General features: G+C 27.3%; 1 protein-coding gene across 2 annotated transcripts; it reads left to right on the forward strand.

The window, feature by feature from the left end:
• On the forward strand, positions 1-15,399 carry LOC135929971 (ribonucleoside-diphosphate reductase subunit M2 B-like). 2 transcript variants are annotated; one of them, XM_065466729.1, is made up of 10 exons: positions 1-28; positions 13,518-13,572; positions 13,615-13,665; positions 13,713-13,739; positions 13,784-14,212; positions 14,257-14,374; positions 14,485-14,643; positions 14,696-14,781; positions 14,833-15,051; positions 15,100-15,399. In XM_065466729.1, exons 5-10 carry the CDS (start codon positions 13,853-13,855, stop codon positions 15,277-15,279), a joined length of 1,122 nt encoding a protein of 373 aa, XP_065322801.1. In that variant the 5' UTR covers positions 1-28; positions 13,518-13,572; positions 13,615-13,665; positions 13,713-13,739; positions 13,784-13,852; the 3' UTR covers positions 15,280-15,399. The 2 variants fall into 2 exon arrangements, with proteins under 2 accessions (XP_065322801.1, XP_065322800.1); XM_065466728.1 differs by lacking the exon at positions 1-28 and having other exon boundaries at positions 13,425-13,572.
• Positions 15,400-16,084: the final 685 nt, after the last annotated feature.

The following is a 16,084-nucleotide window of genomic DNA, read 5'->3' on the forward strand; positions in this document are numbered from 1 at the left end:
TAATAAGGAACTGTGAACTCCTCTGGAGGTTTATTTTATTTTTTTATCCAATTTTTTATATCTATATGTTTATTTTATATTCACCCAGTTGCCTCCAAATGATATTTCTATCACCACTACCACAATCCCTATGCCACATCTGCCTAATTTTTAACAAATAAGCATTTAATTCCACTATCATTCACCTCACTAGTAGTTAATATAAATAAAACATATCCAATTCCCTGAGGAACTTTCATGAATATTTAGAGGTATTCAAACGTGAATGTGTAGCCCTCTTATGGATATAAATTTCTTAAATTTTGTAATTGAAAAATAAAATTTAAGTTGTAATAAGCTAGTATATATATGTTTTTTCCAATAATATTAAGTAAAAATAGAATTTTAAATTATTTGATTAAAAATTGATTTATGTAAAAAAAAAAATGTTTTTGAAATTTTTTTTTAAAAGATATTATATCATCAATGATTGATTATGAATAATTGCTTTTTAGCAAGGCAGTTTAGCAAGGCAGTATTTAGTCATACCCCCCAAGAACGATTTAGATAAATAAATTAAAATAATGTAACACTTTTTAAGCAAATAAATATTATTAATTTTGAACTTTTGTGCAATAAATGAAAGTTTCTAGTATATATTAACAATTCTCTTTTAAAGTAAAGTTAATTTTAAGAACTAGAATTGTATTTGTCTTAATTGAATTGTTTTTTTTTAAACACCTGTCTCATTGTTTTAGTAATAAATTTTTAATGCCATTACTTTTAACTACATGCGTAAAATATATAAATAAAAAATTTTTATATATTTTTGGGACCAATTAAAAGATTTCAGATTGATCGTTTGACACATAGCTTCTTTATAAATATTGACTGACTAATATTTATAAGTGTTAAAATATTTTTTATCTAATATACATCCCACAACTGTCAAAAGCATAATATTCGTGCTTAAGAACATTATCAGACAAATTTTAAAAACAATTAGATCTTAAAATATGCTAGCTACCAATTAAGAATTAAAAATTTTGTATTTATGATCTCCCATCTATTTTCATTTTGGAAATGATAATAATTATTTTTAACCCTTCGTTGCACAGGTGGGACTATGCATATCCCAGTTATTTTAATTACTTAAAATTCTTTCGATATTTTTGTCAGATCTTTTAATAGATTAACATTTTTAGGCAAAGCATATGTAAATTAATTTTGATTTTGCAGTATTTCATGAGTTAAGGGTTTTTTTTTATATTGAGTGAGCATAAACACCACTTGGCCAACCGTGATTTTTTACATCTGTTTTGGCATTGATCTGTGATAATATTCTCAAGCATAAATATTATGATTTTGGCAGTTGTTGTATCAGTGGCGTCACTAGGGAAGAGCGTGCAGGGGCTCGAGTCCCCTAAAAAAATTTGAATAGCCCCCTGAAGCAAAATTTTTTTTTAATGGCTCCTTAATATCCCCTTGAACTAAAAATAAATTGTTTTGATTGCCCCTGATCCATTTATTTTATAATTCTATTACGTAGTATATAGTTTTAATTTTATTATTTAAAAATTAATAGGACTATCAATTTTAATTATTTAAAAATTAATAAGACTATCTAGATTTTTATTAAATGAATACTATTTTATTTTAATAGATTAATGCATATTTATATTTTCACTATGTGAGCTTGCATTCAAATTCGTGTTAAAAATGAATATCAATATCACTCACTAAATATTAATTTAGCATTAACAGTTTAAGCTTAATTGACTTATATTGTTTAAATTATAATATAGCCCTAATTAAATAAATATATTCATTTAATTAATTCAAAATTAACAAATTTAATATTGTAATTAGCCGAGTTAAAAATTACTAATCAACTATATTATTCATTTTTAAATTTAATTAGCATGCCTCTTCCTACAAATATTTTTAAGTTCCAAATAAGTATAGGAGATTTTTAAAAAGTATACATATAGTTTATAATCCTCTATTATATATATTTGGTTATAAAATATTTGTAAATGACACTTTTACAGGCGTATTTGACAGTTAAATAATATATTAAAGTTATTATTTTTATAAATTTTACTAAAAAATGCTTTTGATAATAAATATAAATAACAATTTGCATTCAATTCTTTAACGCCATCTATTTATTTATAAATATTATTAAAAATTAACCATATTATCATTCATCCCACAACAATGGATGTATTAAATTAGATATCTTTTCTTCTCTTTTTTACGTGTTTTTAGGAAAGCTATTTTTTCCTTATTTGAAAAACAGTTTCGAGTTAAATTTTTAATATTAGTATATTTTTGATATTATTACAAACTACTATTATTTTAAGATATAATATACCAACTCGAAGTGGTGACAATAATATATAAAATATTAATTGCTTTCATTATATCACTCTGTTAAAATGTTTCATTTCTAATATGGCATCCTTGCAGTGTAAAAGGCATCAATATATTTACATACTTTCTTCTAAATATTTTTAGTGATAAATTCTGATATGAGTTAACATCATGATTGTCATGGCTATGACTGCAAATTAACCAGAATCTATTATTTGTGTGGCACAGTGGCGTATCCAGGATTTTCCTTTAGGGGGGGGGATTTTTTTGGGGGGGCCTTGCCTCCAAACCCCCTTTGGCCAGCTTTTTGCTCACCTTCGGCCGGGTCATATCTTTGATCTATTCTTTTAAATTATTCATAATTCAATAATAATTATATTAATATTTTTAATTTTTATTTGAATTTTGGTTCCTTTTATAAATTAATTATTTAAGAAATAATTTTTTTAATTTTTAAATTTAACATTTAGTCAAAACCGTTTAATTGCGAAAGCTTGGGACCGAAATATTTAAAAATTTCACAATTATCCGATTTTTCGCAATTATACGATTAAAATTCAACAATCTATTTATTAAAAATCAGTTTGTGTTTTTTATAAAGATATTTATCATCTATATATATTTTAATCATATAAGCCATCAAACTTTGCAATAAATACAATTTTTAATTAATGTAACCAACTATATATTTTAATTTGAATAAGTTATGTAACGAATAAAAAAACTAAATTTTAAAAATTTATCTTATTTGTTGAAACATATGATCATAGCTTTTTTTTTCTTCCCACCAATAATCCTATATTTTTATCGTCAATTCATCAAGTTATTATTTTATAAAAAGTATTCAATTAATTTAGATCAATCAAATAATATTAAAATATCTGAAGCACTTGAAAGTAATGTGATATATTTTGATATATATATTTATATTTTCTCTAGATCTAGACATGATAATAGACAGAAAGGAACAAAGAAAACAAGACTTAATTATAAAAAGATTGTAATTATTTATGTATTAGCATTATAGTTGTTGATAAATTATTTTTTATTGAATAAAATTATAATTAAATTTGTTTACATGATTTTATCTCATTTTTTATTTAAGATATGTAAGAATTAAATCAAAAAAAAGCTTTTGTGAAAGATAATAACATTTTTTCCTTTACAATACCCTAATATTTATTTCCATTAATTTTAACTACTTTTGTCATTTTACCTTCATTAAATTTACTGAAATATAATTTTACACAAATATATTATCACCTTTTAAATTCTAATTTATTATTAAAGCCAAATTTTAAAATATTTTGCCTAAAAAACTGGAAACAATAAGATTAATATAAAAGAATTTAAGTTTATTAAGTGTTTTGTTTTCATTCACATGATATTTGATTTAAAATCCTATGCCTATTCAAATCTTATAAATTCTAATATTATAAATGTAAATGTATTAACAGACCATGCTGGAATGAAAGTTTATTAATGCTTTATAACATAAGATTTTATTTGAACTAATTTTATTATACATGTATCACAATTATTATAAAGTAATATAAGATTTAATAAAAATATTTTGTGATAAGAGTTTGGCTAGACTCTGGAGTAAATAATTCTTTTTCCACTATATTCTCTAGCTTTCTTAGTGAATCTTGATCCCTTAGATGTTCATGAGCATATTCAAGAAAAGTATAATAACCATTAAGAGCCTGATTTTTTGTAATTAAATGATCAGATATCTCTAGGTTCCCTTCGTCATTTTCGGAGCTTTCATAACCTTCTATAAAAAATAAGATTAATTAAAATTTTAAGTAATTAAACTTTCCAACTCTAATCTTATCTGATTACAAATATCCTGATCATCTAAAATTCCATGGCAGCTAGCATCATCATCGTGTAACACATATTCTTCAAATATGGGATCAAATTCATCTTCTTCGTTGTCAGTTAATGCTATATCATCCTCCGATTTCCAATCAAATGCCATAGACTTATCAAAAAATTTAGCTTCAATAAAACACTTTATGATTGTGGTACTTGTCACCTCACCCCATGCAAATTTTACAAGATAGAGGCTATCATAAAGTGTAAATCTTTTATAAAAAGAAATGGTGTCATTTCCTTCCATCAATGTTATCATTTTTCTCATGATACCCTTTCTATAATGATATTTAAAGGATCTAATTGCACCAATGTCCAAAGGTTGAATTAATGATGTTGTATTTGCTGGTAAAAAAATTAATTTTATATTGTTAAATGTTAATTTTGTTTTGTGACAAGATGCATTGTCACAAAACAATAAAATTTTCTTCTTTAATGAGGAATCCCATTCTTTAAGAATATCTTCAAAAGTTGAGGTTGTCATCCAGCTGCTTTTATTGTAGTATTTAACTGGTAATTTTTTATTTTTAAAGCACCTAGGGTTTTTAAATTTCCCTACAACATATAACTTTTTATCAGATACATCCCCATTTATGATAAATAGAACTGTGACCCTTTCCTTGTCTGGTTTGAAGCCCAGTGGTTGAGTTCCACTAAATTCCATTGTGCCCTTTGGTAATGCTCGGTAGTATAGTCCTGTCTCATCACAATTGTAAATATTACTCCTTTGATAATCTTTAATCAGAGATGGGAGTGTATTTCTGCTCCATTCATTTGCATTAATAATATCTGCACTCCCCTTTTCATTGCAAACATTATGAAAATTTATATTCTGTCTTTTCCTAAATCTCTGCAACCAGATGCTAGTAGGAATGCCTATAATTTATATATATATTATAAAAACTTATAATTACCTTCATTGAATGTTTGGCTAAAAAACATAGCTTTTTCTAACATCACTGGCCCATTTAGACTGCAATTTTTACTTCGCATTTGTGTAAACCAAACCAATAAAGCTGCTTCTGTCTTTGGGTAACAACTCATTCTAACTCTTTTAGTTGTAGGAGGTTTATTCCTTAGAAATTGTGAGCATAGATTTTCTTTATTCGCTATTAAACGGTAGATTGTCGAGATGTGGCAATTGTATTTGATGCTAATTGTGTTTTTGATGTAGTGTTTAATTTATCAATTATTTCTTTTTTATGCTTCAGGGTTAATGTTTGGAATGATTTTTTTACCATTTTTATATTAATTTCTGGCGTGGTAATGAATGAATGAATGAATGGAAAAAGGTTAAATAAAAAAAATGATGAATAATTTTTTTCGATAAATTTTTTTTATTTTTTCACTTATCCGATTAAATTAACGTTATTGTTATATAAATGGGACCTGAAAAATTTTGCAATTATCCGATATTTCGCAATTAACCGATTCGCAATTATAAATGTAATTTAACATTATACCATAGTAATTATTATCAAAATCGCGGGGTTTTTTCGCATTTAAAAGTTTTTGCACTTAAGCGATATGCAATTAAACGGTTTTGACTGTATTAATAAAGACAAATTAAATCTGACAAAATGATAGTATAAAAATAAAATCATGTCCAAAACATAATTCTAGAAAATTCAAGAAATTTAACAAACAAGGACTTCATAATACAAAGTATAATAATAGATATAATAGAAATATAATAAATGCAAATGATTATATGAAGAAGAAGGGGGGGGGGGTTTAAATAATTTAGGGAAGAAGAAGAAAATCTAAATTAATCGGCTCCTCGGGGAATGAACCTATGGCGTGTAAAATTAGATTTTATAATCTGAATTCCTATGCGTTGACGTAAGTAGTCGCTTTCTTTTGGGTCTCCTGATTACTAATTCGCGCTTATGAATATAAGAAGAAATAAAAGTTATAACCCAATTTTTATTTTAAGTTAGGTATATTATAGATAAATTTTTTAAAAAAAATATAAAATTAAAATAAAGTTTAGTGTCAATTTTTTTTTTATATAAAATTTTTCTTTAAAAACTAGCCTAGCTTAAATTCTCATATAATATAAATATAAAATTTTATTGATTGAAAATTCTAATTGTAGTGAGTATAAAATATTGACTAGAAAATTTTTAAAAGAACAAGTTTTTATAACTTATTAAATACAATATTATATAAAAAATTTATTAAATACTAGAATTATAATGCGATTTTTAATTTTCGTGGGAATTTTTCCAATTCATCAAGAATTTTCTTTGTCGTTGGAAATAAATCTCTGTGGATATTTAACATAGCTAACCCATTTAGCCGAGAAGTAGTATTTTGTAAATAAGTTTTCAACCTTCTCAATTTGAAAAAGATCCTTTCATTCGTATATGTTGTAATAGGCAAACATGCAAGAATACCTTCAAAATAAATTAAGCCTCCTTATACCGATTGAGCGCATCAATAGCATGCTCAGGTAAAATAATAAACGTAGTAAATATTTATACCACAATTCGAATTCACTGATTAAATTGATTTCAGTATCAACATCATAGGAATAAAATTTTGCTAAATATTTAATTATACTAATAATGGCATCAGAAAACGAAGAAGGGTCTTTAGGTAATAAAATTTGAAGATTACCAAAGACTTGTTTTTTATCTAAAAACCGTACTTTAATTTGCGATAAAAAAGTATCTAAGAATGGAATGAAATTGGATATTTTAAAAATTCAACGTCTATATAAATATTATGAAATATTCAACTACATTCATTCTTCCTGTCCACATTTTCCTCCAAATCAATAACTTGAACCAAATTGAAATTTGGTTTTTGTAAATTTCTACATAGTAGTGAGCTATAGGAAAATAATTTATTAATACTAGCAGTAACGATAAACTCTGCTTGATATTGAAAAATTTTGATGGGGGAGGGGGTCCGGGGATCGGGGTAAAATTTTTTATTATCTTAAAATAATAATTAGAAAAACAGTCAAATTTGCTATGGGGGGTAAAATTTCCCCCTTTCCCCCCCATTGGTTACGCGCCTGGTGTGGCAAAATAAGTTAAGATTATTACTACAGCTGCTGGGAGCATATGATTGTATATTTTAGATAAGCAATAATGGTCAACTGTGTAATCGTTATATTATTAAAAATGGAAGATAATCTTTTAGAAATTTAATATCTCACAGTAATTTTCTCGATTATTAATCTTGCTTCAATATCATCTAATAGGCTAACCATAATATAGTTTTATGATTTGGATTGGTCGTTTATAATCTCTTCTTCAAGAATTGTTGATTTGGTTAGGCCTATAAATTTTTCAGTCCATTCTATAAAACATTGATCAGAGAGTTATATAAGTTTCAGGACCTTATTCAATGTAATTTGTTAAGAATTATATTATATTATGTGGATTTTAAAAAACAATTAGCAATTGAGGCATATGTAAGAATTAGTTAACCTTTTTTTATTACTTGTAATTCTTGTTGAACTACTGAGATCGTAGAGACTAGCGATGCCCTTGTGTGGGATCGCTTTTTAGATAAAAAAGATTAAACACGATTTAAAATAAATATTATTCGATTTATATATTTATATATACAAACTATAATGGTGTCAAACGTTCAAGCTTGTGCTTAATACAAAGTTAATCAAAAATCTAATGCGGTTTCAAATACCAGACCAGCCTTATAATGAAGCGAAATATTCAAATTTATGTTAAATAACAAAAAAATTAACAAAATATATATAAAAATCAAAAAAAAATTTCGAATGTTTTATAAACATTTAGGACAAAATATAGTAGGTTCTTTGTAATTTTTTATTATATTTCAAATAAATTTGGATTTACCAAGGGTATATAAATTTAAATTACAATTTAATTAGTAGTAGAAAGTATCTTGGGGCAATGTTTGTAAAAATCACAAAGAACTAAAATTTAATGTCAGTGTCAATTTATTATTAAATTGAGAGTTTTTTTTAACTAGACTTAAAAATTTTTTTTAAAAAAAATTCATATTTTTTTCCGTCATGGAGTAAAATATAATGGCAGTGCCAATTTATTATTAGACCCAAAGGTTTTACATCTTTCTAAAACTTTTGACTAGACTTAAAAAAAATTAAAAGATTTTCACATTTATTTTTTTCTTGTGGGGTATCTAATGGCAGTACCAATTTATTACTATACCCGAAGGTTTCTTAGAACATCTTTTTAATATCATAAACTTTTAACTACACTATCTTGTATAAATAAAAATTAGTGAACCTTCTTCAAACCTTCATTTATGGTTATTGAACCTTAACCGAACCGGAACCTATATAAACTTTTCCCTTAACTTTAACAGAGTCTAAACCTTTATAACTTTTATCCTTGGAACCGTAACCAAACCGATCTTATATAGCAAAGTTTCGACACTGATATTTTAATCCTCGCGGTATGTAGTTAAAGAATTTGGTTATAAATGCATAATCTTTTTTAAAATTCATTCAAGGTTTTTAGACCTAAACCAAATCTGTTTAATTATTAAACTGAAATGAACCTACATCTTTATAACTTCTTTCGTCGTGGAACCTTAACCAAACCTGTATATTAAAATGTTCGACATTCTGGGTTGAATATATGATGTGCTTTGCGATCGGGTCATGATATTTTATTAATAAAAATTTCAAAATTATTTTTAAACATAAAAAAGATTAATCAAGATTTTCAAAATTATTTTACAGAAAAATAAGTATATCCAAACTATAAAAAATTCGTCCCTTTTATAGGGAAAATAAAAGGCGCAATTATAAATTAAAATTAAATTGGCGCAAAGTGAAAAAAAGAACGTTTTTGTGGAATCGAGTTGTGTTAGTTTTATCGTACATAATTGGGGATAAAACCTACCCCCCTAAACTTCCCGAAACTCAAAATATACCTTGGGATGCAGGGTGGTCTCCCGGACCCAACGGTCTAACTCATATTTTCGGATCACCTTACTGAGGACTCCTAAAGTAAGAAATACAGTAAAGTGAGAGAAAACACAAAAGCCATATGTGTTAATCTCACTGTGTTTAACTTAAAACAAAAATTACCAAAAAAAAGAAAAACATTTTTTAACTTTCATTTTATGATACACAAAGGAGATGGATAAAAACTTTAATTAATTTTAACATAAACAAAAGAAGGGGATAAAAAACTTTTACATCTTACACATAATAAAAGAGGGGGATAAAAAAACTTTTTTATCTTTAACATAATAAAAGAGGGGGTTTAAAGAAAAACTTTTTTTTTTATCTTTAACACTCCTCCCCCCCTAAATAGGCCACGGGGAGGGGGGATGATCCCGGTCTCGACTTAGCTTAAAAATTTTAGAATTATTACGAGTTCCGAAAACCGTCCCAACAAAAAAAACACAACCAATTCCCACAATAAACAAAAATACGTAACTGAAATACTAAGAGTGACTAATAGAACGCCCTAGAAAGTATAACTGAATTATCATTATAAAACTAATTAACCCTCCTCCCCCCCTAAATAGGCCACGGGGAAAGAGGAATGATATATATTGACTGGGAAAAAAAAATAAAAAAAAATATTTATAGTTTATAAATTGAATATTTGGGGAAAACGTTTAAATTTATGAAAAGAGGAGGAGGGAAAAAAAAGAGTAATTAATTGTTCGATTTATCGGGAAATCGTCTTTTTCGGATTTGCTTATCATAGAAGCTCTGTAATTCAAGTTTCGTTTTTCTTTGACATAACTCATTGCTAATGGTATTTTGCAGTGGTTGGCTTGCTTGGCTAGGTTGGATACATTTTGGTTGGTCTTCTGGTTTTACACGTACGTTAATAGAAATTGGAAGTTCTCTTAGTATATCGTCGGTAATATAGGGGATCTTTGAGATTAGTTTTGTAGTGTTCTTTTTTGTGAATATGTTTGATATAATTGAGGGAAAAATTTCTATTACATCCCTGCCTATAATAGGGTTGTAATCATTTTTGGTGATTACTATTGTTATGTTTGCCGATTGTTGGTTATGTATTATTTCGGTATTTATTGTGCCTACTATAGGAACCGGATGTCCTGAATACGAATTTAATTTTATGGTAGGTTTAGTTACATGAAGGTTTTTAAACTGGGCGTTATATAAATTCTCTCCTATGATGGTAATGGGTGAACCCGTATCAACCTCCATTATTATTGGAATTTTATTAATCTTTACGGAAGCTCGATAGGCTTCGGGTATGGTGTTTTCAATAATATTGTCGACGAGCAGGGATGTGGTGTTTGGAGGGGGGTCTTTTGTAGGGATAATTTCTATAGTTAAAGAATTTATCGAATGCTGATTTGAAGGATAGCTTTCAAGCTGTTCTATTGCATTTACCACATTGTTCGTTATCGCTTTCTTCGTTTCGGGTTGTAGGGCGGGTCTCATACAGTTTCGCTCTAAGTGACCTATTCGTCCACAATTGTAGCATTTGGGGGTTTGATATTGTTGCCGGTTATATGGGGGCCATTGAGAGGAATTGTTCGTGGGATATTGGTATTGTGGGGTTTGGTGATACGGGGGCACATAAGATGAATTGTTGGAGTGATTTGGGTATTGTTGTTGTTGGTTGTATTGAGTCCAATGCGATGAATTTTTGGTTGAATAATTGTCTCTATGGGTAGGTTGAGCGTTTGACTTGAATGTTAGGTGTGTATGAGTATCCTGAGGTGGGGGAATATCATAATTTCCTCCGTCTGATGTTGACCAGGATTCGATAAGCTCCTCGGTTTTTGCTATTTCCACATATTCTTGGAACTGAGTAGGGGGTAGCGATAGTAACTTGCGTTTTATTACTGTTGAATAAACGCCAGACATAAATTGAGTAGCCATAAATAAATCGTGGCTCTCCTTTAAATCGCAATTGTGGGCGATTTCGACCAGGGCTTCCGCGTACTGGGTTATTGATTCGTGGAGATGTTGAATTCGATTCCTTAGTCGGTAGCGGGCTTGATTGGGTGGTTCGGCGAATTTGTCGATTGATTGATTAATTTTTAGAAACCCTTGGGTCTCTATTGACTCTGGATAGAACGTATTTTTTAATTTGGCAAATAATGTTGGTCCGCAGTAAGTTAGAAATAGTATACCTTTCTCTATATCATCGGATATATTCGTTGTTTGCAAACGAAACCGGTGTAAATAATTACACAAGGGTTCCGAAGCCGAATATTCGTTGATGTTGAGCGGTCTGAGCCCCCAGGGCGCCAATGATGTGCTTTGCGATCGGGTCATGATATTTTATTAATAAAAATTTCAAAATTATTTTTAAACATAAAAAAGATTAATCAAGATTTTCAAAATTATTTTACAGAAAAATAAGTATATCCAAACTATAAAAAATTCGTCCCTTTTATAGGGAAAATAAAAGGCGCAATTATAAATTAAAATTAAATTGGCGCAAAGTGAAAAAAAGAACGTTTTTGTGGAATCGAGTTGTGTTAGTTTTATCGTACATAATTGGGGATAAAACCTACCCCCCTAAACTTCCCGAAACTCAAAATATACCTTGGGATGCAGGGTGGTCTCCCGGACCCAACGGTCTAACTCATATTTTCGGATCACCTTACTGAGGACTCCTAAAGTAAGAAATACAGTAAAGTGAGAGAAAACACAAAAGCCATATGTGTTAATCTCACTGTGTTTAACTTAAAACAAAAATTACCAAAAAAAAGAAAAACATTTTTTAACTTTCATTTTATGATACACAAAGGAGATGGATAAAAACTTTAATTAATTTTAACATAAACAAAAGAAGGGGATAAAAAACTTTTACATCTTACACATAATAAAAGAGGGGGATAAAAAAACTTTTTTATCTTTAACATAATAAAAGAGGGGGTTTAAAGAAAAACTTTTTTTTTTATCTTTAACAATATATAAATCAAAATTATATATACAGGTTGAATAAAAAATCAAAAATATTTATAATTATCTATGACTTCATGGACAGCGTGTACATGACAGGATTTTCACTGGATGCAAACCTCCTTCTAAAACCTATGCCTGCCCCCTAAAAAAATTTTGCCCCTATTTGTAATTTTACCATTTTAATTATAATGATACTCTTTCAGAAAATTAAAAAAAATAAATTAAATTATTTTATCTCTACTACGAAACGAACTATCGACCTTTTATTTTGTGAATATAAAGAAGTTATTTTAGATAATAAATTCAATTAAAACCCCCATCATTTAAAATGAATTGATTATTATAGCATTATGAGCTTGCTGAAAATCTCTAAACCTTTTAAATTACATTTGAAAGGATAGCCGAAAGTTTTATTTGAAAATAATGTCTATGATTGTTTGCAATATTTAGATTTGGCTGATGAATTGTATTATAATAAAGTATTAATTTTTACAGCATAAAATTTTATCATATTTGATCTCAAAATTTAATAGATGACCCCTCAAAAAATTTATCCTACCCCAATAAAACCGCCTATCCCCTACCCCCCCCCCCCCTTAAAAAATAGGATGCGAACTGTTCCTACCTCCCCCGTTCATATAGATGCTATTCATGGAATATAAATCACAACCACTTTAATTCTGATTAAAGTTAATTTTAATATTACAGCCGATACGATATTATTTAAATTCGATTTTCGGTCTTATTTCTTAATAGCCTTTACAATCTCCGAGGGCTCAAATCTTAAAAAATATGTTCAAAATTATCTTCATTTTTTATTTAACAATATCCAAAATTACTTTTTTTTAAAGCTAACATTATTAAAATTACATTTGGTATTAAAAAAATTTAAAATTTAATGAGACATTTTAAATTTTTCAAGCGGCTCCCCCTGCCCCCCCTTCCTTAGTGACGATACTGTTTATTAATGTTGTTCGAATGTAATATTCTTTCATTTCATAAAATCTTTGAAAATAAATATTATATTTTTTTGGATTTGATAATTTTTTTAATTTACCATTCTATTTAATAATCACCTTTGATGCTTAACCTCTTTTAATTATGAATTGCTAAGAATTCGTAAGACATAGTTTACTAATCTCTGTAAGTTTTACATGATTATTTTAAAAATCCCTTTGCAAATATTCTCCAATTACTTATAATGGTTTTCTGATATTTGCAATATAATCCATAAATCACATAAATTTAAAAGAGGAGGTATGAATCCCTCGGAGAATTATATTTAGATGTTCGCGCTTAATAATTCCCGCTTAAACGCGTTTATACAATAAAAAATTTTTAAATAGCTAATAAAATATTTTTATTATTAAAATTTTCTGTAATTATATAATAAAATGGCCCACAGATTTAATGAAAATATTTATCCAAAGATCCAAGAACATATAAATCTGGATATCAAAGTAATTAAAACTTATCCAATCTTATTTTATTTTTTTAATTAGGCTGAGAAAACTTCAAGAATACGCAGAACCTTAGAAGAAAGTCATTTAACAGTAAATATATTTAATATTGATTTTTTAATATATTTAAATAAATTTAGAATATCCCTGAAAAACCATACCTTAAAGTAATTTAAAAATAAATAACAGTTTAAATGATGCATTTCCTTAGCCCATTTCAAATAATAATTTAAAACCACCCAAGGTTAACAAATCAACTAATGCAAATTTTCCTACTCCCATGAATGTCATTAGTAAATACAAAATTATCACATTACCAAAATCTGTACCAGACCTTACTGATGATTTTGCCCATGATATGGATGACTATGAAGATGAAGAGACAAAAATGAGAAGGCTGGAAATAGAAGAGGAACCATTATTAAGAGAAAATCCTAGAAGATTTGTTATTTTTCCTATTCAATATAAAGATATATGGAATTTTTATAAAAAAGCTGAGGCTTCATTTTGGACTGTAGAGGAGGTTGATCTTGGTAAAGATTTAAATGATTGGGAAAAACTAAAGCCTACAGAAAAACATTTTATATCACATGTTTTGGCCTTTTTTGCTGCAAGTGATGGAATAGTCAATGAAAATCTAGTTAAATAGTATCCCATTTAAAAATATATTTAACTCTTTCATAGGTTGAGAGATTTGCTCAAGAAATACAAATTCCAGAAGCTAGATGTTTTTATGGCTTCCAAATTGCAATTGAAAATATACATTCTGAAATGTATAGTCTTTTAATAGATACTTATATAAGTACAATTTTTATAATAATTAAATTACTAAAAAATGTTTATAATTAATTTTTTTTGGGTTGTCAGAAACATAAATTTCTTTTATAATTAATACAATATTATTTATTTTAGCATGTGTCAAACAAAAAGATTTCTTATTCAATGCAATTGAAACATTACCCTGTGTTAGGAAAAAGGCAAATTGGGCTTTTAAATGGACTTGTGATAGGAAAGCATCATTTGCTAAAAGAATTGTAGCATTTGCTGCTGTAGAAGGAATTTTCTTTTCAGGTTTTATTACATTTTATTTTATTAAGTTTAATAAAATTATTTTATAAAAAAGGTTCATTTGCTGCTATCTTTTGGCTTAAAAAAAGAGGTCTGATGCCTGGTCTAACCTTTAGTAATGAACTTATTAGCCGAGATGAGGTATATCTGACAATAAAAAGATTATTAATATTCATTTTATAATTTAAAAAGGGGTTGCATTGTGACTTTGCCTGCTTACTCTTTCACCATTTAAAAAGAAAAATAAGTCAAGAGATAATTTCTGATATTATCCGTGAAGCTGTATTAATCGAAGAAGAGTTTTTAACTGATGCCCTGCCTTGCTCTCTTATTGGAATGAATTGTGAATTGATGAAGCAATACATCCAATTTGTTGCTGATAGGTTGCTAATTGAATTGAAATGTCCCAAAGTAAATTTTTATATTATATAAAAAATTGATTGACTTTTTTATATGAAGGTATACAATGTGGAAAATCCTTTTGATTTTATGGAGCACATATCCCTTGAAGGCAAAACCAATTTCTTTGAGAAAAAAGTTGGCGAATACCAAAAACTAGGGGTTTTGCTTGAAAATGATAATAAAAAAATGAGACATTGTGATGATGAACACTTATTTAATTTAAATGCTGATTTTTAAATTATAAGAATTTACAATTCTCTACTTCAATGCCAAAAGGTTGTTGATAGCATTATTTTATTTAAAAAAAATGTTTATCATGTTTTGTGCTTTTTAAATGTTTACATTAATATAAATAGGAAAAATTATTTTAAAACTGGTATATCATAATATATGATCTTTTTAATGTATATAAAGAAATATTTTTACAATTTGTATCATGTAATATATAATATTTTTATTTATATTCTAATTTATTTAGAAATAAAAAAATAATGCTCAACTGTATATGCTTTATAGCTAATTATTGGTGGGTTTTTAATGGCTCAATTTAGTCAAGTTTAAATTAAGATTTTAGCCAAAATAATATTAGACAAAGCAAATTTTAACGCCTGTATAATAGTTTTGGCGATTGGGTTAGCTATTTTTAAAAATTGAATTTTTTTGACGTTATTATCAGGCCTATTTTATAAAGTCCAATCTAAGAAAATTTTATTAGAGTGGTGAAAAAGTACGAAATCGGAAAATTTATAAGTACTAAAGGATAATATAAATAAATTTGTTGGTATTCTTAAAAATAATCAAGCAATTAAGAAAGCTAAAATATTTTAAAGGTTTGGTTTGAAAAATAAATTTTAAAAAATCTATCTATGAAGGACTTTGCTTACAAAATGAGGCGTTTTGCATTTTATTTCAAATAATATAATTTAAACTAAATTGAGAATCACAAATTGATTAACGCTTTTTTTGGGTTAAAAAATGCAATATTGTTTGTTTCTTACCTTGAATTCATAGTGAAGCGATCGCGATATTGCAGTAACCTATC

This window comes from Gordionus sp. m RMFG-2023, chromosome 5 (genome assembly GCF_954871325.1).
Source record: "Gordionus sp. m RMFG-2023 chromosome 5, tfGorSpeb1-WG-v2, whole genome shotgun sequence".
Classification (NCBI taxonomy): Eukaryota; Metazoa; Nematomorpha; class Gordioida; order Chordodea; family Parachordodidae; genus Gordionus; species Gordionus sp. m RMFG-2023.

Coding starts and splice junctions, on each gene's coding strand:
- LOC135929971 (XM_065466728.1), top strand. CDS start 13,507: ATGGCCCACAGATTTAATGAAAATATTTATCCAAAGATCCAAGAACAT. Junction 13,573..13,614: donor ATATAAATCTGGATATCAAA/GTAATTAAAACT, acceptor TTTTTTAATTAG/GCTGAGAAAACTTCAAGAAT. Junction 14,213..14,256: donor GAATAGTCAATGAAAATCTA/GTTAAATAGTAT, acceptor ACTCTTTCATAG/GTTGAGAGATTTGCTCAAGA.